The 18213-nt window shown below is 37.4% G+C and overlaps 1 protein-coding gene across 1 annotated transcript in view; it reads left to right on the forward strand.

Annotated features, from left to right (window-relative positions):
- Nucleotides 1-18213, forward strand: part of LOC5564746 — a 789319-nt gene that overhangs the window by 630251 nt on the left and 140855 nt on the right. Inside the window, exons 6-7 of the mRNA XM_021837966.1 lie at nt 4550-4624; nt 5097-5223. Of these exons, the coding sequence (XP_021693658.1) occupies nt 4550-4624; nt 5097-5223 (202 nt within the window). The remainder of the gene's footprint in view (nt 1-4549; nt 4625-5096; nt 5224-18213) is intronic.

Here is an 18213-nt window from a genome sequence, read left to right on the forward strand (position 1 = left end):
TCCAAATCCAATCCAAATCCAATCCAAATCCAATCCAAAATCCAATCCAAATCCAATCCAAATCCAATCCAAATCCAATCCAAATCCAATCCAAATCCAATCCAAATCCAATCCAAATCCAATCCAAATCCAATCCAAATCCAATCCAAATCCAATCCAAATCCAATTCCAAATCCAATCCAAATCCAATCCAAATCCAATCCAATCCAAATCCAATCCAATCCAAAATCCAATCCAATCCAAATCCAATCCAAATCCAATCCAAATCCAATCCAAATCCAATCCAAATCCAATCCAAATCCAATCCAAATCCAATCCAAATCCAATCCAAATCCAAATCCAATCCAAATCCAATCCAAATCCAATCCAAATCCAATCCAAATCCAATTCCAAATCCAATCCAAATCCAATCCAAATCCAATCCAAATCCAATCCAAATCCAATCCAAATCCAATCCAAATCCAATCCAAATTCCAATCCAAATCCAATCCAAATCCAATCCAAATCCATCCAAATCCAATCCCAAATCCAATCCAAATCCAATCCAAATCCAATCCAAATCCAATCCAAATCCAATCCAAATCCAATCCAATCCAATCCAAATCCAATCCAAATCCAATCCAAATCCAATCCAAATCCAATCCACAAATCCAATCCAATCAATCCAAATCCAATCCAAATCCAATCCAAATCCAATCCAAATCCAATCCAAATCCAATCCAAATCCAATCCAAATCCAATCCAAATCCAATCCAAATTCCAATCCAAAAATCCAATCCAAATCCAATTCCAAATCCAATCCAAATCCAATCCAAATCCAATCCAAATCCAATCAATCCAATCCCAAATCCAATCCAAATCCAATCCAAATCCAAATCCAAATCCAATCCAAATCCAATCCAAATCAATCCAAATCCAACCAAATCCAATCCAATCCAATCAATCCAATCCAAATATCCAATCCCCAAATCCAATCCAAATTCCCAATCCAAATCCATCCCAAATCCAATCCAAATCCAATCCAAATCCAATCCAAATCCAATCACAAATCCAATCCAAATCCAAATCCCAAAATCCAAATCCAAATCCAAATCCAATCCAATCCAATCCAAATCCAATCCAAATCCAATCCAATCCAAAATCCAATCCAAATCCAATCCAATCCAATCCAAATCCAATCCAAATCCAATCCAAAATCCAAATCCAATCCAATCCAATCCAATCCAATCCAAATCCAATTCCCAATCCAATCCAAATCCAATCCAAATCCAATCCAAATCCAATCCAAATCCAATCCAAATCCAATCCAAATCCAATCCAAATCCAATCCAAATCCAATCCAAATCCAATCCAAATCATCCAATCCAAATCCAATCCAAATCCAATCCAAATCCAATCCAAATCCAATCCAAATCCAATCCAATCCAAATCCAATCCAATCCAATCCAAATCCAATCCAAATCCAATCCAAATCCAATCCAAATCCAATCCAAATCCAATCCAAATCCAATCCAAATCCAATCCAAATCCAATCCAAATCCAATCCAAATCCAATCCAAATCCAATCCAAATCCAATCCAAATCCAATCCAAATCCAATCCAAATCCAATCCAAATCCAATCCAAATCCAATCCAAATCCAATCCAATCCAATCCAATCCAAATCCAATCCAAATCCAATCCAAATCCAATCCAAATCCAATCCAAATCCAATCCAAATCCAATCCAAATCCAAATCCAAATCCCAATCCAAATCCAATCCAAATCCAAATCCAATCCAAATCCAATCCAAATCCAATCCAAATCCAATCCAAATCCAATCCAAATCCAATCCAAACTCCAATCCAATCCAATCCAAAATCCAATCCAAATCCAATCCAAATCCAATCCAAATCCAATCCAAATCCAATCCAAATCCAATCCAAATCCAATCCAAATCCAATCCAATCCAAATCCAATCCAACCAAATCCAATCCAAATTCCAATCCAAATCCAATCCAAATCCAATCCAAATCCAATCCAAATCCAATCCAAATCCAATCCAATCCAATCCAAATCCAATCCAAATCCAATCCAAATCCAATCCAAATCCAATCCAAATCCAATCCAAATCCAATCCAAATCCAATCCAAAATCCAATCCAAATCCAATCCAAATCCAATCCAAATCCAATCAAATCCAATTCAAATCCAATCCAAATCCAATCAAATCCATCCAAATCCAATCAAATCCAATCCAAATCCAATCAAATCCATCCAATCCTAATCCAATCCTAATCCAATCCAAATCCAATCCAAAGCCTATTGCAAGAAAATGTAGTTTGTTTCATTGACTGAAATATTCATCAATATACATTGGTGCTGTTATTTCCGCTCTAATAGGACCCACAGGAGAGCAGCGGAAATTTATCCAATCTATTAGCAGAATGCAATATTATTGTAACCCATCGCGGCACCGAAAGCAAACAAGTCACGTGGGCACTATTTTGGCTCAATTTCAATCAAAAACAAAATTGAATCATAATTTACGCGATATCGACGGATGCACACGTCCGACCTTGTTATATGTGTGTGTGTGCGGAATGTTGTTGCCCAATGCAGTCGAAGCCAAGTCAACGAATGGTCGAAATTCCCAAATGCTTTTGTCTGGCGTTAAAAGCATTGCACTAACGAGGCGAGGTAGGCCCACGATACGGCTCTTTCAAATTAGTATTAATGGTGGCGCAACAGAGTCTGGTTTCAGGGTAGATTTGGTTCATTGATAAGCAGAACAACGGTATGGTGTGTGATTTTATAAAAGGACTGGAAAAGCTTGAACATCAGTCAAAAGAGAAAAAAAAGGGTTTCGCCAATCGTGGTGAGTATTTCTGAATTCACTGGATTTATGAACAATATTTTGAACTTATTTTAGGCATCATAGTTTCTTTCAAAAGTATATAAAATAAACAATTGGGATCTGGAAAAACACAACTCTTCGTCCTCAATGAACATCTATCACACCTCATTAAATCGACACTTATCAAACCGGAAACAAGCATTACATCTTTAGTGAGCCCTCTGAAAATATGGAGAAGCAGGAGAAACCAAGTATAATAATAGTTCTCAACCATAATGGGAATGGCACCATCTGCCGACCATACAGTCTAACGACAAAAAATAATAATACACTCCACTCTGGTTAACCAACTAATGGTTACACCATGAACTGCAGCGCAGGAAAGGCTTTAATGGCAGCCTCCCGGTACCATAGGCCCATTTTTCATTTCCAACGACCGTAAAACAATAGGCTCGCACACCAAAGAGGAAGAGGTGCAAAAAACACTTCCGCCGAATGGATGGATGCTTCATAAAAGTGCGATGGCAACCAAATGGCAACCGGGGGAAAAGTACTCATAATGTTGTAAATTTCCGATACCTTCACACGCCGGGTTTTCCTCGTCCTAATAACATCGGCCCCTAAAAGCACGCCACTCCGAGGCTGATGGAAATGTGTAAAGTTGGGCAAAAACAAGCGGCTTAAAAGTTTTTAGAGGACATTTTGGTGGGCTTAGTTCGAAAGTTAGTGCATTTCAGAATATTGGCGCCCAACGCCGGCTTTATGTGACACTTAACTGTATTATGCGACAACTGGAGCTATTGATTGACAAGGATCATTTCATCACCGATGGTTTTCATCATCGATTAGGCGTATGGAATTTCCAAGGAAAATTTACTGCCGTTACAGTGTTTCTCAAAGCAAGCGAAGCAAAACATCATATCTGCATCGGTCCATGAAAGAGATAGAGAGAGCGATTATAAAACCCACATTTCTCGCTTATTTCTCGCGGGGCAGGCGTTTTATTTTACTGGTATGATAAACAATCCCCGAACATCTGATAGTAAAAGTGTCCCTCAAGTTTAGAGCTTGCTTAGATGGGTTTCAACATGCCCTGTTATCCCCCCGATATAATCTGAGCTGTAGCAGTAGAGGATAACCAAACTCTCAGGACGTGTATTGCGGATCATGATTGCGAGATATACTCTCAATTTTCTCAGAATTCAACCCCTGTTCCCAACACTTTTAAGTTGCGAACATCTATCATGCTTGAAAGTTTCACAAAACAACAACGCAATTCTCAAAATATTACGAACTTTTCACGCACGTCATAAAAACTCCGAACTGACACGCCATCGAGGCAAATGGCAGATCTGTCAAATTGATTATTTTTTTTACTACCCTGTCTTCATCATGTTGGTAGGTACGGAGATGCCTACTTTGTAGCATCGTTTGTCATGTGCTCGCATAACGTGGTCGCACTCGCAATAATAATTGACAAGGATCATAAAATCGTATACACAGAGATAGTGACGCCACGTGATGACAGCATCCATCAGCAATAAATAACAACGCACAAACACGATAAAACGAACCTACTTTCCTCGTTCCACTCTCAAATGACTGAGTGAAAATGCCATCAGTCAATTCAGTTCACTCTTTGTATGAGAATGGGATGAAGAGAAGTGGACAGAACTGATTAAATTGATTGTTTTTTTCTCTGTATTTTATTTCAGGTTGAAACTGAGCTAACGGTTCTGCATCCTACGAACGACAATCTGCATTGGGCGTCAAAGAATCTCAAAATACAGGTGAGTTCAGATGAAAAATGAGATGTTGCAAATTTTGACCCAGATTTGGACCATCAGATAAATTTAAACTCTCATTTTTAGAGTGTACTAAACCCCTTCAAGGGGTCCTTCAGTAATCTCCTCAAGAGTTCTTCCAGGAATGCCGTCAAGGATTCATCCAAGAATCCCTTCAAGGTTTCTCCAGGAATGCCTTCAAGAGTTTTTCCAGCAATCCCTTCAAGAGTACCTCCAGAAACCCCTCCAAAGGTTCTTCCAGGAAAATTTTCAAGGATTCCTCCAGGAAACTCTTCAATGATTTCTATAGGAATCTCTCCAAGGATTCTTTCAGGTATCCCTTCCAGGATTCCTCCAGGATTTTTTTTCCAGAAATCCCTCCAAGGCTTCCCTCCAATCTTTTCAAAGTTTCCTCCAGGATCCTTTCAGTGTATTTATTCACTTTAACGCCAACAATTTCCATTCTCTTTCTCGGTAGCTCCTTCCCTCGCATTACTCAACAGGACAGCTAATACTGCGATGCTTGGCCGAAGTCGGAACCGTCTACTCAGAAGTATCCCAAGCCCCTCTGGAAAGCAGTCGAAAAGAGCCCATACCAGAACGAGGTAAGTGATTAGCGAATTGTAAATCATACTATCGATTGAATATTTAAGCCAACGTACATCACAAAAATCTCGTACAACTAATTTTAAACCAATCGTGTCCGTGTCACATCAAAATTTAATCTCCTTGTGAGCTGAAACAAACGAGCGGAATCACCTATCGATCTGCAATAAAACTTAATTAACTCCCTAATCGGTGTTTATTGGTGCCCCCTAACATTTCCCAATCAACCTCCACCCCGAAGCAATTTCTCGCGCCAAAACCAGTCAAATATCCAGTGCCCAACAATACGATCCCATGCACAGTGGAGCGCTTCTATGGTTGGAACGGTTGGACAAAATTTATTAAATAATTCATTGAAAACCAAAATCCAATGTCCAAAATCACAAATCCGAAATGCAAAATCCAAAATCTTAAATCATAAATCCAAGATTTGAAATCCGAAATACAAAATCCAAAATCCAAACCCGAAATCCAAAGCCCAAATTCAATATCCAAATCTTATATCTAAAATCCAAAATCAGAAATCCAAAATCCAAGATCCAAAATGCAAAATCCAATTCCACCGACTTTGAATTTTAGATTTTGGACTTTGGATTTTCGATTTTCGATTTTCGATTTTCGATTTTCGATTTCGATTTTCGATTTTCGATTTTCGATTTTCGATTTTCGATTTTGATTTTTGGTTTTTGATTTTTGATTTTCGATTTTTGATTTTCGATTTTCGATTTTCGATTTTCGATTTTCGATTTTCGATTTTCGATTTTCGATTTTCGATTTTCGATTTTCGATTTTCGATTTTCGATTTTCGATTTTCGATTTTCGATTTTCGATTTTCGATTTTCAATTTTCGATTTTCGATTTTCGATTTTCGATTTTCGATTTTCGATTTTCGATTTTCGATTTTCGATTTTCGATTTTCGATTTTAGATTTTCGATTTTCGATTTTCGAATTTTTTTTATCGTAACGTAATGATTATATTCGTTCAAAAATTAACTCCAAATAAATATTAAGCAATAGTGGGTATATAACAATCATTTTTAAATTGGCTTTCCCCCATTAAGTTGACACTGAAAAATTACTCCAGCATAGTATACACTAAATTTAATCGCAAAATAGGAAACATTTAATCATCCAACAACTCCAAAAATGCCCTGCTTGCCATTCATGTAATCGCTGTTCGACGGATTGCACTCACAAACGAAGATAACCTCATTTGCGGTGAGATTCAGCTCGGTGCCGTCCTTTGCATCGTACGAGCATAGAACACGTGCCCGCTTGTAACCAGGATTGACACCCAGTTCGATATTGTTCACCCGGCCGGAGAGACCGTTCGCCTCATCGTCCTCGTAGCCTGCCACCGGGACGTATGGCTGTGGACCTCCCAAACTGGCCAGTTCACGCTGTAGGTCGCTCATAATTTTGTTACACTGTCCGTAGTACCGCACTTGAGATTCCACGAAGGCACGAAAGCATTCGATTTTCGATTTTAGATTTTAGATTTTAGATTTTCGATTTTCGATTTTCGATTTTCGATTTTCGATTTTCGATTTTCGATTTTCGATTTTCGATTTTCGATTTCGATTTTCGATTTTCGATTTTCGATTTTCGATTTTCGATTTTCGATTTTCGATTTTCGATTTTCGATTTTCGATTTCGATTTTCGATTTTCGATTTTCGATTTTCGATTTTCGATTTTCGATTTTCGATTTTCGATTTTCGATTTTCGATTTTCGATTTTCGATTTTCGATTTTCGATTTTCGATTTTCGATTTTCGATTTTCGATTTTCGATTTTCGATTTTCGATTTTCGATTTTCGATTTTCGATTTTCGATTTTCGATTTTCGATTTTCGATTTTCGATTTTCGATTTCGATTTTCGATTTTCGATTTTCGATTTTCGATTTTCGATTTTCGATTTTCGATTTTCGATTTTCGATTTTCGATTTTCGATTTTCGATTTTCGATTTCGATTTTCGATTTTCGATTTTCGATTTTCGATTTTCGATTTCGATTTCGATTTTCGATTTTCGATTTTCGATTTTCGATTTTCGATTTTCGATTTTCGATTTTCGATTTTCGATTTTCGATTTTCGATTTTCGATTTTCGATTTTCGATTTTCGATTTTCGATTTTCGATTTTCGATTTTCGATTTTCGATTTTCGATTTTCGATTTCGATTTTCGATTTTCGATTTTCGATTTTCGATTTTTCGATTTTCGATTTTCGATTTTCGATTTTCGATTTTCGATTTTCGATTTTCGATTTTCGATTTTCGATTTCGATTTTCGATTTTCGATTTCGATTTTCGATTTTCGATTTTCGATTTTCGATTTTCGATTTTCGATTTTCGATTTTCGATTTTCGATTTTCGATTTTCGATTTTCGATTTTCGATTTTCGATTTTCGATTTTCGATTTTCGATTTTCGATTTTCGATTTTCGATTTTCGATTTTCGATTTTCGATTTTCGATTTTCGATTTTCGATTTTCGATTTTCGATTTTCGATTTCGATTTCGATTTTCGATTTTCGATTTTCGATTTCGATTTCGATTTTCGATTTTCGATTTTCGATTTCCAAATTGCTTTAAAATGGCCTTGAACGGCTTGAAATGGTTTAAAATGGTTTAAAATTTTGATTTGGATTTTGGATTTTGGATTTGGATTTTGGATTTTGGATTTTGGATTTGGATTTTGGATTTTGGATTTTGGATTTTGGATTTTGGATTTTGGATTTTGGATTTTGGATTTTGGATTTTGGATTTTGGATTTTGGATTTTGGATTTTGGATTTTGGATTTTGGATTTTGGATTTTGGATTTTGGATTTTGGATTTTGGATTTTGGATTTTGGATTTTGGATTTTGGATTTTGGATTTTGGATTTTGGATTTTGGATTTTGGATTTTGGATTTTGGATTTTGGATTTTGGATTTTGGATTTTGGATTTTGGATTTTGGATTTTGGATTTTGGATTTTGGATTTTGGATTTTGGATTTTGGATTTTGGATTTTGGATTTTGGATTTTGGATTTTGGATTTTGGATTTGGATTTGGATTTTGGATTTTGGATTTTGGATTTTGGATTTTGGATTTTGGATTTTGGATTTTGGATTTTGGATTTTGGATTTTGGATTTTGGATTTTGGATTTTGGATTTTGGATTTTGGATTTTGGATTTTGGATTTTGGATTTTGGATTTTGGATTTTGGATTTTGGATTTTGGATTTTGGATTTTGGATTTTGGATTTTGGATTTTGGATTTTGGATTTTGGATTTTGGATTTTGGATTTTGGATTTTGGATTTTGGATTTTGGATTTTGGATTTTGGATTTTGGATTTTGGATTTTGGATTTGGATTTTGGATTTTGGATTTTGGATTTTGGATTTTGGATTTGGATTTTGGATTTTGGATTTTGGATTTTGGATTTTGGATTTTGGATTTTGGATTTTGGATTTTGGATTTTGGATTTTGGATTTTGGATTTTGGATTTTGGATTTTGGATTTGGATTTTGGATTTTGGATTTTGGATTTTGGATTTTGGATTTTGGATTTTGGATTTTGGATTTTGGATTTTGGATTTTGGATTTTGGATTTTGGATTTTGGATTTTGGATTTGGATTTTGGACTTTGGATTTTGGGATTTTTGGATTTTGCCTAAAACGTTCAATAACAGCTGATGAATGTCTTAAAAAACCTGAACAGGGCCGTGGACGGCTTGAAATTGCTTGCAATGACCTTTTTATATTTAATTTAGGGGAGGGATTATTAGAGTATGTTTAAAACTACAAATTGAACTCTAACACATATTAGAGTTTAAAGAGTTTGCTCGCCTCACAGTGATTTGAGTTTGGTTTTCCAGATTTGTGCTCTTGAACATTTGAAGTTTGGCTTCGATTCATCTGAACCTTAAAATGGTTTCAAATGGTTTAAAATGGCTTTCAAAAGCTTAAAATGGTTTTTAATGGCTTAAATTAATTAAAATGGCCCAAAATTGGCTTTACATCGCTTAAAATGGCTAAATGGCTTCAAAATGGCTTAATATGCCTTAAAACCACTTCAAATGCAATAAAATGGCTTGGTACGGCTTAAAGATAGTAAGAATGGCTTAGAATGGCTTACCTTTGAATTTTAACCGAATTATGAAGTATGATGGAGATTTGAATATAAAATTTAAATTCGCATTTGGCAAGTTCACCAATCAAAAACTGCTAAATGCTAAACGAATCATGAATGTGAAATCTTTTACCTCCAGGGAAAAGAGGGGCATGCCAAACTATTGTACATATGAAAGTAAGTATGATTTGCTGTTTTAAAGCAATTGTCTTATTTTTCCGAAACACTTCAGAAACTCAAAAATAATCAATAGGTTTGAAAATTATTGCACAACAACTTCCCTGTTAAAATAAATGCACCTTAATTAATTGAAAAGTGGATGTCTATCATCAAATCGAAATACTATACTTTCAAATCAAGCCTGGTAAGCTCAAATTGATTGTGATTTTGTTGCGATTTCAAATTTTGCAGACTTGTCCATACTTAAAATGCTACAAAAAATCGAAAACAATGCTGATCAATGTTCGTTCGCAAATTTTGGGAAATCGTCCTTCGATAGCATAAAAAAAACATATTTAGACGATTTTAGAAGCCTTAACGTTTGACGTTTTGACCGGCCTCAAGCCACTGTGCCCAGCATTTATTTGTAGAAAGCGCATTTCCCAAATTGGCACAAAGTGCATCGCGTGCCCCTAATCACCGCTCCTCGCATTGAATTCATTGTGGTCCACACCCGCCACAGCTTTCATGCACCGGAGTGATGTAATCACCTGTCGAACCCTACCCCACATAACTTCCTACTACTGCTAGCGCTGCTGCCTGCCCGCACCCACTCACTTATGTTGACATGCATGAAATTTGTAATCACGCTTGTTAATTTATGCAAAATACGCATAAATTGAAATTTTAACATGCTGGAAACGTGCGCGCGTAAAACGGCTCTTTTGCTTCTAGCCTGGCTGGTTGGTTGACTGGCATAACGAACCCCAAGCGACGACACACCGATCGAACCTATATTGTATGAACTACATGTGTAGATATCGTAATGTGTGTAAATTCGATAATGATGTTAATCATATGAGCAAAACTAATGCAAAATTTAAGAGCAATAGTATAGTACTAAATTCGGGTTTGCAGTTATTCAGAGGTATTCCACTGAACAGCTCGAAAATGTATTAGAAATAATAAAACTTTCCTTCAAAAGCTATCAAAGCTACCCCGTTTTACGGTACACTTTGATATCCCAGTGTTGTATAGGAACGGTAAGTGAGCTTTGGCTTTTGCTGGTTTTACGGTTGAATGGATTGATGTGTTTTGCATAGGACATGCAGTTGGTGGGTATCTTTATCGGAACACACAAATTGACAAGTCATCATCGGAGTGGGGCCGGCCGGTAATGTATGCGTAAACAATTGATCGTGAGTGAGTGAGTCAACGTGAATTGGGTTGCATAACCTGGGCTGTGACAGTAGGTGCTGTTGCAATGAACGCATTATGGGATTGAACCGTTTGTCAGTACTGGAGGCGAAATTGACGAGGTCAGTTCGCAATCAGTGGGACAAAGATTATACAAATAACAACATGTGATCAGAACAAGCATTCCAATGAGGTATCGTAATGATTTATGCTTGTTTCTTCTATATGCCCAATCCGTTGTTTAGTACACCGTTTAGCTAATTGCATGGAGCCTTCCTTAGCCTAAAATCATGCTGGGCTCGATTCCCGGCCAGTCCAAGATCTTTTTTCAACGGAAATATTTTTGTACTTCGCTGAACAAAAAGAAGCTATACTTGTTTTAATTATGAATCGTGGTTTACGGCCAACCAGCCGAGTGGAAGTTTAACAACTACCGAAAAGCTAAACATTACATATAATTTGCAATTGGATTAGATGGACAAATTGATGTGAAGATTTGCGAAAAAGTTACACGTCTTCTCAGTGAGAATCGAACTCACGACTCCCCGATCTCTAGTTGGGGCGCGTTAACCACTACGCCATGAGAGGACTCATGAACGCAGAAGTTAACCTGAATTCGATTTCAGCTCAATAATCACGTGGTCCTCTTTCGCAAAGTGCACCTCTTTCGGAAGAATTAGATGCCCATCCAAACACAACGCTTTCTATATATATCCAATGCCTAGCCCGAGAGCGCATTGTTTTTTAGATATAGGAATAGCACACTACACTAGCCAGCAACTGCGCTGGCTGAGGTTTCTATTGTGTGGGCTTCCAATGGGTCGCGACGTTCTCAAACGACCGGTTACGGAACATGAGTCCGTTGCTCGATAAATACTTGTTTTAATTATGAATCGTGGTTTACGGCCAACCAGCCGAGTGGAAGTTTAACAACTACCGAAAAGCTAAACATTACATATAATTTGCAATTGGATTAGATGGACAAATTGATGTGAATTATATGTAATGTTTAGCTTTTCGGTAGTTGTTAAACTTCCACTCGGCTGGTTGGCCGTAAACCACGATTCATAATTAAAACAAGTATTTATCGAGCAACGGACTCATGTTCCGTAACCGGTCGTTTGAGAACGTCGCGACCCATTGGAAGCCCACACAATAGAAACCTCAGCCAGCGCAGTTGCTGGCTAGTGTAGTGTGCTATTCCTATATCTAAAAAACAATGCGCTCTCGGGCTAGGCATTGGATATATATAGAAAGCGTTGTGTTTGGATGGGCATCTAATTCTTCCGAAAGAGGTGCACTTTGCGAAAGAGGACCACGTGATTATTGAGCTGAAATCGAATTCAGGTTAACTTCTGCGTTCATGAGTCCTCTCATGGCGTAGTGGTTAACGCGCCCCAACTAGAGATCGGGGAGTCGTGAGTTCGATTCTCACTGAGAAGACGTGTAACTTTTTCGCAAATCTTCACATCAATTTGTCCATCTAATCCAATTGCAAATTATATGTAATGTTTAGCTTTTCGGTAGTTGTTAAACTTCCACTCGGCTGGTTGGCCGTAAACCACGATTCATAATTAAAACAAGTATTTATCGAGCAACGGACTCATGTTCCGTAACCGGTCGTTTGAGAACGTCGCGACCCATTGGAAGCCCACACAATAGAAACCTCAGCCAGCGCAGTTGCTGGCTAGTGTAGTGTGCTATTCCTATATCTAAAAAACAATGCGCTCTCGGGCTAGGCATTGGATATATATAGAAAGCGTTGTGTTTGGATGGGCATCTAATTCTTCCGAAAGAGGTGCACTTTGCGAAAGAGGACCACGTGATTATTGAGCTGAAATCGAATTCAGGTTAACTTCTGCGTTCATGAGTCCTCTCATGGCGTAGTGGTTAACGCGCCCCAACTAGAGATCGGGGAGTCGTGAGTTCGATTCTCACTGAGAAGACGTGTAACTTTTTCGCAAATCTTCACATCAATTTGTCCATCTAATCCAATTGCAAATTATATGTAATGTTTAGCTTTTCGGTAGTTGTTAAACTTCCACTCGGCTGGTTGGCCGTAAACCACGATTCATAATTAAAACAAGTATTTATCGAGCAACGGACTCATGTTCCGTAACCGGTCGTTTGAGAACGTCGCGACCCATTGGAAGCCCACACAATAGAAACCTCAGCCAGCGCAGTTGCTGGCTAGTGTAGTGTGCTATTCCTATATCTAAAAAACAATGCGCTCTCGGGCTAGGCATTGGATATATATAGAAAGCGTTGTGTTTGGATGGGCATCTAATTCTTCCGAAAGAGGTGCACTTTGCGAAAGAGGACCACGTGATTATTGAGCTGAAATCGAATTCAGGTTAACTTCTGCGTTCATGAGTCCTCTCATGGCGTAGTGGTTAACGCGCCCCAACTAGAGATCGGGGAGTCGTGAGTTCGATTCTCACTGAGAAGACGTGTAACTTTTTCGCAAATCTTCACATCAATTTGTCCATCTAATCCAATTGCAAATTATATGTAATGTTTAGCTTTTCGGTAGTTGTTAAAAAGAAGCTGCCAAGTGATATACGAATGCTTAAATTTGTCTGGAATTTGAAGCTTTCCGGAATTGAAAGCAGCGCAGTAGGAATACGCAATAGGATTTTTGAGAAAATTATTATAAAACAAAACTATTAAATAATTTTTATACGTTTTCTCAGCCACATCAGTAGGGGAACTTTTGAGAATCTCCAGAGAAACTCCACAGGAAATAGATTATTGAAGTAATTTCTGGTGACATTCCTGGAATACAGTAGGGATCCGATTTTGTCAGCCCCTTGATGAATTCTAGGCTGACAAAATGGGGAACCTGACAAAATCGGGTCATATTTTTTGTTTCCGTTTTTCAAATTTTGACGCGTTTATATTTGCTTATGAACCACGTTACAATCTACATAGACTTTTAAGGGGGCGAGGGACATGGGCAGGTTTTTTGTTTATCAGGGGGGAGAAGAGCGGCCCTCACAACTTCAATCTCAAATTTCGCACCGAAACGAACTTTATACACTACCTTCGCTTCCTTTTTGCATGAACCATACAACTATGCAGGATATACACCCTCCTTTTTCACAGTAAACAAAGAATGGTTCTTCGCATCTTGAGTAACGGGTCCATTTAACGTCTTGGAGAATTACTTATTTGAAATATTCTGAAGCTTCGAATGAAGATGAAGATACTTATTGGAAAAATTTGATCGGTAATATTGCTCTGGCAAGTAAGACAACCGGAATCAATCGGAGTCCTAGTTCTATATGATCGTTGAATTTTTTAAGGAATTTTCTTAGCACACCGAAATTCCTAAAAAAAAATCATACAAAATTGTTCAAAGTTTGTTTTCTAGGCATCAGTAATTGCCTCGAAGTTCTTCTTGGAATTCATTTAGGTATAATTCATGGATTGTTTCAATTTAAGATTTCCATTAAAATTTTACTAAAAAATACCCAGAAGTGTGTTGAAGTTTTTAATAGAATTATTTCAGACATTTACAGGCATTTCGTCAAGAATTCGACCTGCAACTGAACCTGGACAGTATGAAAACCAAACAGTAATATTTTTGGAAACTTTCATTAGTTTCCGTATTATTTTTTATGTTCTTAGAGGTATTGATAAATGACATCCAATGATGTCGTGAATAAATATCTTAAATTATTCCTATGCCTGTTAAATGTTTGAAAAAGATCTTAGTTCCTGGTCGTATTATGGAAAAATCTCGTGAGATGATTACCGTAAGTATTCTTCAACAATTTAATCCTAGGCTAAAAAGTTTCATCAAGATTGCATAGAATAATTTTAGGAGTAGTATTAAAAGAAATTCTTGGATTAATTCACGAATGAACACCTAGTTTCTTTTTCGTGAACTTGGCTGTGTCGGTTTTTCAATTTTAATCGACAATTGTCAAGTTGCTAAGAAACGAAACACGATTTACGTATTATCCAAATCTTATGAAATTCGTTTGACTACTCGGCTGTGCATATCTCCATGACGGGCTGTTGATAAAACCTTAGAACAATTGATGGCAAAATGTTTTAAAAAGCCTGATTTTTTGGTAGATTCTATAGACGTAACTATTGTATGAATACAGGTGCTGGAGACAATCTTTGAAGAATTCAAACACAACATTAATTTAAGAAGAAAAATGTTCTACTGGGAAGGAGGCATTGCCATTGCCCCCTCTGACTAAGCCCATGCTTGCATGACATCGAACATCATCATCAGTATCAATGTAAACGTGGTACAACATGACAAAGACAATTTTTTTATGTATTCAAAATAGGCTGACAAAATCGGTTCAATAAGCTAACGAAACCGGGAGCATACAAAATCGGGGGCTGACTAAATCGGGTCAGTACTGTATTATAGAAATATTTCCAAGAGTAGTGTCTGAATAAATATCTTGAGGATGACATAAGACAAAAGATAGATGGCGTTAATTCCCGAAGGAATTCAGAAGAAAATATATGAAGGAATCTGCTGTTGAACCTGACATTCCTGAATGTTCGTTGGAGCTATCATTAAGGGAATTCGAAGAAAATTGCCGAAATGGCAGTTTTTTTAATTTTTGTCCATTTGCTGATCGGATATGGATTAGGATGTCTACAAGAACAAAAAATGTGCTTTTTCAAAACATAGCCAATATTGAATAACTGAAAAATTGTTGCTCGTAACAATATTTATACATCAATACCGTGAAGGCCCCTTACTTTGCGCACTTTAGGCTTTTCAAATTTCAAACAGCTGTAATTAATTGAAAACAAAACACAATACTCTGAAATTTGAGAGCAAATACTTATTGATCTTATGTGTAAGGAAAAAATATAAAAGCTTTACTAAGTAATGATTTTTATTGCAAATTTTTAATTTTTCTCAAGGGTGTCCGTGTTCCTAATTCTGCGCACTCATTTTTGCAATGCTCCTTATTCTACGCATTTAGGTTCCTAACTCTGCGCACTCGATAAATTCTTTATAACAGTTGAAGTATTTTACTAAAAGCATTACTAGCATTTGAACTCTGAATTAATATTCATTTTCTTGCTTTATACGGCTCTACGTCCCCAGTGGAGCGTGGAATGTCTCTAACATAGAAGTTTACTAAGTGAAGTGAATTTTATTTATAACTTAATCTATGATAATTACTGTTACTGAGTTGTGTTTGATCTTCCGACCTTGACGCTTGCTCCTGCGGGGGCCGGCGATGAGGGCAGGATCAAACATGTCGCGCGTCGATCGAGTAAAGTGAAAAAGTGCCGCTTTCGATTAGTTCTTTATGATCTTCCAACATTGACGCTTGCTCCTGGGCAGTGCTTCAAGAAAGCCCGAGTAGTCGTCAGTTGTTTTCCATCACGGGTCGCGCGCCTATTTTCTCTGAGTGCTTTTATATAGCCGAGCAAACGACTGAAGCTGAAAGAGGATTGTTGCTGCTCAAGGATGACGGATCAATTGGTGAGCTCGTTTCATGCTACTGTTCCTATTCTATAAAATATGTATGACTGAACCGTTAATCGTTACAACGGTGAGATGTAAATATGATGTTTCAAAAAAATATGAATGGTTCGTCACTGTGAGTGTCGACATAAACTCTGATTCATAGATTATTTATGTCTAAATTTTTTTAATTCAATTAGTGATGGGCGATTTTGAATCGATGTTCCGAAAATCGATGTTTTCATTCGGATTAATCGATTTTTTGAATCGATGTTTGGGGCATAAGAAATCGAGTGAATCGATTCTCTTTATTCGATTTTTGGATTCGATTCATTTTGTTGAAAATTATGAATATTTCTTAATGGCATGATGAAAAATAAATCAAATTTTAATAAGCTCTTTGCAATAGTAAATCTGTTCTATTGAGTTTCAGAACTTATTTAATTGAGGTATATTAAAATTGAATGTAATTGCATTTGGTCTCATTTCAAACTATATTTTAAATTTGAATTCGATTCGAATCGATTCAAAAGATTCGATTGAATCGGTGAATCGATTCAGCAGTTCAAATGTGAATCGATTCAGTAACATCGATGTTATAGACAATTTTGCCCAACGCTAAATTCAATACACCTTCTTCTTTTTACCTTTATTTTTGGAATCAAAAATAAAACTTTGAATGGTTCGACACTTCAAGTGTAGACTTCCGAAAGGTTCACTTTATTCAACAAACTTTGAAAGGTTCGTCACCTCAAGTGTCGGCATAATTTTTCTCTACATAGATATTGTTCATATCAAATGAAAATATTAAATTTACATATAAGCATGTTTATATCTCACAAATAATTATTTATTATGGTCTAATTGCTTATTAAAGTGAATCCTGTGACCCAACGATCCTTCCCATTAACAAACATCCCTCCCAGTAACCTTTGTGGAGATGCAGAGGCAAACACGGTCTCCAAATAGCAAAGGTTACATACTAACATTCCTTCCCCCAATCCCACCTGACTGCAAGGACGTGGCCGGCGCCGTTATTGACCCTGTATAAATAGAGGCACTGAATTATGCACACTGAAGAAGATTATGGCCAATCCCAGCCGAACTTCTAGTTGATTCTTTGTGCATTTTCACTGACTTCGGTCAATCACGGAATAGTTTAAGCGAAAGGGTAAATCCATTCTTAATGTATTTTTCATCGCTCAATCGAGAAGTATCGTCGCTCTGTATAAGCGTGACGTAATTAATGAACGATTCCTATTGCAGATCAATAACAGTACTTTATTAGCGTTTCTATACAGCAAATACAATTAAACCTCGATGTTCCATTACTCGATATTGACTCATGAAACTATACAAAAAATCAAAATTATGTTATTGCATGGTTAGGGAGTGTTAGAAATCTAGCACTCGCTGACTGCTGGATTTACATCACAGCAACCATAGGCTTATAAACTGTAATGTAATTTATTCATTCCAATCTTAACCGTCATCCAATAAAGACGTTTGTAATAAAGCTTCAGTTCTTCAAGCTGCGTTTTACTCAAGATTTCAAGAGGTTATGGGCGACAGCAAGAAGGAAGTAGCCGTTCACGGGATCCAGCAGTTTTCCGGAACCGACTACGATACCTGGAAGTTCCGCGTTCAAGTCTACCTCGAAGCCTCGAAGGTGTGGGATGCAGTCGTCAAGGATGTTCCAGCAGAAGCCGGGGAAGCAGCCAAGCTCAAGGACATGAACTGTAAGGCGAAGTCCCTGCTGGTGAGCCTTATCTCCGACGAGTATCTGGGATGTATCCGGAAGAAGTCTACAACCAAGGAAATGTGGAAGGTTCTCGAAGATACGTTCGCCAAGAAGTCGGCCGGAAAGCAAACGGTTATACGGAAGCAAATCGCTCGTCTGCAGCTGAAGGAAGGGGCATCGTTGCGTGCTCACTTGCTGAAGTTTGAGGACTTCGTTCGGCAGCTCCGGGTGGCCGGTTCAAAACTAGAAGAAAGCGACGTCTGTGCGGGCCTCAGTTTGACCCTCCCGGAGTCCTACGATCCCCTGATGACAGCCCTTGAAAATTTG

The sequence above is a fragment of the Aedes aegypti genome, chromosome 1, assembly GCF_002204515.2.
Source record: "Aedes aegypti strain LVP_AGWG chromosome 1, AaegL5.0 Primary Assembly, whole genome shotgun sequence".
Lineage (NCBI taxonomy): Eukaryota > Metazoa > Arthropoda > Insecta > Diptera > Culicidae > Aedes > Aedes aegypti.